Source organism: Acanthisitta chloris, unplaced genomic scaffold, assembly GCF_000695815.1.
Source record: "Acanthisitta chloris isolate BGI_N310 unplaced genomic scaffold, ASM69581v1 scaffold39588, whole genome shotgun sequence".
In the NCBI taxonomy this organism is placed as follows: Eukaryota; Metazoa; Chordata; class Aves; order Passeriformes; family Acanthisittidae; genus Acanthisitta; species Acanthisitta chloris.
In genome coordinates, this window is record NW_008688242.1 from 1 (window position 1) to 4,214 (window position 4,214).

Below are 4,214 nucleotides of genomic sequence, written 5' to 3' on the forward strand. Positions count from 1 at the left end.
CCTGCAGGTGCAGCCTCCAGATCCAGCCAGCATTCGTGTGCTGCGGGGGCACCAGCTGCCGGTCACTTGCCTGGTCATCTCTCCAGATGACAAGTTCATCTTTTCTGCTTCCAAGGATGGCTCCCTCATCAAATGCAAGTGTTGACCTGGGGCTGCTACAGGCAGTTCCCCAGCCCAGACTCTGTGGGGACACTGCAGCAGCAGGACTGTGGGTGCCCATGGAGGTGGCTTGCCCGTTGGCTCCTCCGGGAATGTGCATTGTTCTGGGCTCTGTAGGAAGCTTGTTGGTGCTTTTGGGAGTGATGGGAGGCTCCCAGCGGGTGACAGTGATGCCTTTCCTGCAGGGGAGGTGGACAGTGGGAAGAGGCTGTGTGTGGTGCCTGGGGGGAAGAAGGGCACGGAGGAGCAGCACATGGGACATGCATCCCAGATCCTCTGCATGGCCATCTCATCGGACGGCAAGTACCTGGTACGGGGACGGGGAGCAGAGAGGTGGCCATGGGGAGTGCATCTCCTCACGGGGTCCTGGGTGTAGTGTGTCATGCCCAGATGTGTCTTGCCAGGTTAAAACAGTCCCTACCCCCTATGGAATCAAGAATGGGTCCCTGGGACCCTTGAGAGCACATAGGGTTGGGAGTGGAGGCTGGGATGGGCTGTGGGTCTCCAAGGGACAGGTCTTGGGCATCTCCTGCTGTCTGCCAGGCCACGGGAGACAGGAACAAGCTGATCATGATCTGGGATGCAGCCACCTGCAAGCGCCTGCACATCTTCACAGGGCACCGCGACGCTGTCTCGGTGAGTCAGGACATTGGGTCCAGTGCCTGTGGGACCAGGCAGCCGCGTCCTCCCTGGCATCCCTCACTGCTGTGCTCATGTCCATCTGTCTGTCCACAGGGCCTGTCCTTCCGTAAGGGCACGCACGAGTTGTACAGTGCTTCCCACGACCGCTGCGTCAAGGTCTGGAACGTGGCAGAGAACGCATATGTGGAGACCCTGTAAGACCCTGGGGGCATCCTGCTAACCCTGCCAAGGAATGTGCCTGCTGCCCTGGGGGAGGCAAGGCAAGGGGGCAGCTTGCCACAGCTCTTTGTCATTTCCTCCTCCAGGTTTGGGCACCAGGATGTCATCACGGGGCTGGACAGCCTGAGCCGGCAGTGCTGTGTGACTGCAGGGGGACGAGATGGCACTGTGCGGCTCTGGAAGATCCCTGAGGAGTCGCAGCTTGTGTTTTCTGGACACCAGTAGGTCTGGGATGGGAGAGGAGGCTGGGGGCAGGCATGTCCAGGTGGGACAGTGGAGTGTGGGTGCCAAGCATGACTGGGAGCCTACCAGGACTGTGTGGATGCTGATGCCCCAGTGGAGCCTTGGTCTCCTAAACGGGATCCCAAAGCACACTTGTAACTGCTGGCAGTTGCCCCTTCTCTTCACAGGGGCTCCATCGACTGTATCCAGCTCATCAACGAGGAGCACATGGTGTCTGGTGCCGATGACGGGTGAGCACAGGAACAGGACAGTGCCACAGGTGGGTAGGGTGCTCCCTCAGCCTCTTCACCCCTCGCCTTCCTGGCAGGTCTCTAGCCCTGTGGGGGCTGATGAAGAAGAAGCCGCTGGCGCTGGCTCGGCAGGCACACGGCATGCAGCACACCCAGGGCCTGCAGCAGCCCTACTGGATCTCAGCAGTGGCTGCCCTACGCAACAGTGACCTTGTGGCGACAGGTGAGTGGCAGCTTTTTGGGGGTGTGCAGGGGATGTATCCTGCTCCCATCCCAGGGTCAGGGTGCGTGACAGTCTCCTCTCTCTGTCCCAGGCTCCCACAGTGCTAGTGTAAAACTCTGGAAATGTGGTGAGGGATTTCGGAAGCTGGAGCCCCTCTGGGACATCCCCTTGGTATGTATGGATGGATGGATGGGCAGATTGGGGATGCTGGAGCTTGACTGGGAGGTAGGAGGAGGCTGTGGAAGCCCCTCATCCTGCCCCAATCCCTTCACCCTGCCCTGTCCCCTCTAGGTGGGTTTTGTCAACAGCCTCAAGTTCTCAGCAGACGGTGACTTCCTGGTGGCTGGCATCGGGCAGGAGCACCGGTACTGTCCCCCTCTCCCCAGTGCTGCCTGGGGGTGCAGCCCCTCCTCCTCCTGTGCTTGTTGGAGGGTGACCTCCCTCTCTCTCATACAGGCTCGGACGGTGGTGGAGACTCAAAGAAGCCAAAAACAGCATCTGCATCATCCCCCTGAAGCGGAGGGCCGCAGCCTCTGGCCCTGAATCTCCTGGCAGCTCCTAGTCCCCTGGCCCTGGAGCTGCTGGAGCAGGTCATTCAGCCCCTGTCCCTGGAGCTGTGCCCCACATCTTTGGTGCAGCCACCCCCATGGGGCCAGCAGGACATGATTGGGGAGTGTCACATGGTCCCTGACCCTACTGGCCCCCTTGTCATGATATGGCTCTGCCCTCTGCGAGGGTCTGTCCCCTTCCCTCAGGTTCGGCTGGACCTGAGCTCTGGAACAGTCCATTTTGTAAAAAAAACACCACCAAAACCACTTTATTTACATAAATTACAAAAAAAAATAATCACACTCTTGTTCACAGGAAAAAATCTACTCTTAAAAACTTGGTTGGGCTCAAATACTGGGTCCTGTTACTCGCCCTGAGCCCCTGACAGCACCCCCGGGCTCTGCAGGGGCTGGAGGCAGCAGGCAGTCACTCACCCCTGCTCCTGCACTATCTCCGACAGAGGTGAGAAGTGCTGTGCACAGCGAGGGGAACAAGAGGGGGCTTGGGCCCGGCCCAGCCGCACTCAGCAGCTTTCCCTGGGGCCAAAACCGGGAGGAAAGGGTGAAACTGCAAAGTGCAGGGGAAGGGGTGACATGGGGCACAGCTTGGCTCGGCGGGTGATGGGGAAGGCCCTGCACCGCGAAAGCAGGTGGGTGATGGGCCTTGGGCAGCATGTGCTGGCACAGGGAGGGAGTGGGAGGTGCAACCTGGATTGGCACAAGCAAAGTGGGAGTTGGAATGTGGCTTGGCAAGAGGTGTTGTGCACCAGGGTTGGGAGTGAGGGGCAGGGGATGTGCCCTGGGGCTGGGTGCAGGCAGGGTCAGGCTGCACCAGGGCTCAGTGCAAGGGACAAGGAGGATATTTGTGCCACAGTCAGTGCAGGGAATGGGGGACGTGCGCTACAGCTCGGTGCAAGGTCCGTGTGATGTGCACTGTGGTGCAGGGGATGGGGGAGGCATTCACCATGGCTCAGTGCAGGGGTGTGTGGGTCCACAATGGCTCAGTGCAGGTGACGCAGAGGGACATGCGCCATGGCTCAGTGCAAGGGCCAGGGGATGTGCACCATGGCTCAGCACAGGGACGGGATGGTCACCATGGGCTCAGTGCAGAGGACAGGGTACATGTAACGTGACTCAGTGCAAGGGAAGGGTGACACGTACCATGACCTGACACATGGGATATGTAGCTCGTGCTGGGACAGAGGCTGAGCCTCCTGGCAGCATCTGGTACCTCAGCAGGCTGTGCCACAGGTGCTGCTGTCCCTGGGGAGGCAGCAGGGGAGCCGTGTGGCAGCACCACAGCCTGGCTCCCCTGTCCTTCACAAGGATGACGTCGTGGAGTCCACCACCTCGCGGCCATTGCACACCGTGGGCACGTACGGCGAGGCTGAGCCTGGCCAGGAAGGCAGCAGTCAGGGGTGGGTTTGGGTCTGGCAACAGCACCCCCCACCATCCCACTGCAGTGGGCAATGGGTGCCCAGGGAGCTGAATCCCCTGGGGCTGGGTTGGAGCGTGCCCATGGTCACCATGTCCCCTCCAGGCTGGTGACAGGTGTCCAGGGTGGCCATATCCTCTGGGGCCAGAGTGGGGAGGGCCTGGGGTGGTGACAGGCACCTGGTAGCAGCTGAAGCCCCTGGGTTGGGTTGGAGAGTGCCTGAGGTGGCCAGGTTCCCTCTAGTAATGACATTCCCCCAGGAGCAGTACCCCTCTGGCAGCTGTGCTGTCCTGGTAGATGAGGCATTGGGACGGGACAAGGAAGAGCCACTGGGGATGCAGCATCCTCTATCCTGCCCATTTCCCACCATGCCCTGCCCCATACCCCACTTTTCTTTGGGGGCTCATGCTAGGGTACTCCCACACCTTCCCCCCCGTCCCTGCCTGGACAGATGTGCTGCCCCCCCAACCCTTCCCCAGCCCCACTGTGCTCACCTTGGGACTGGCTGGGGCTGG

The 4,214-nt window shown here is 60.7% G+C and overlaps 2 protein-coding genes across 2 annotated transcripts in view; one reads left to right on the plus strand and one right to left on the minus strand.

Moving 5' to 3' along the window:
- Positions 1-4: 4 nt before the first annotated feature.
- On the plus strand, positions 5-2,278 carry RRP9 (ribosomal RNA processing 9, small subunit (SSU) processome component, homolog (yeast); the record flags this gene model as incomplete). The annotated part of the gene is made up of 10 exons (XM_009080939.1): positions 5-134; positions 345-469; positions 703-795; positions 895-995; positions 1,107-1,241; positions 1,431-1,493; positions 1,571-1,716; positions 1,808-1,887; positions 2,008-2,081; positions 2,173-2,278. Coding segments are annotated over 10 exons (1,053 nt in total), but the record flags the coding sequence as incomplete, so codon positions are not given.
- Positions 2,279-3,583: 1,305 nt separating this feature from the next.
- GRM2 (glutamate receptor, metabotropic 2) overlaps positions 3,584-4,214 on the minus strand; it is a 6,940-nt gene continuing 6,309 nt past the window's right edge. Inside the window, exon 5 of the mRNA XM_009080940.1 lies at positions 3,584-3,657. Coding sequence (XP_009079188.1) covers positions 3,584-3,657 — 74 coding nt within the window. The remainder of the gene's footprint in view (positions 3,658-4,214) is intronic.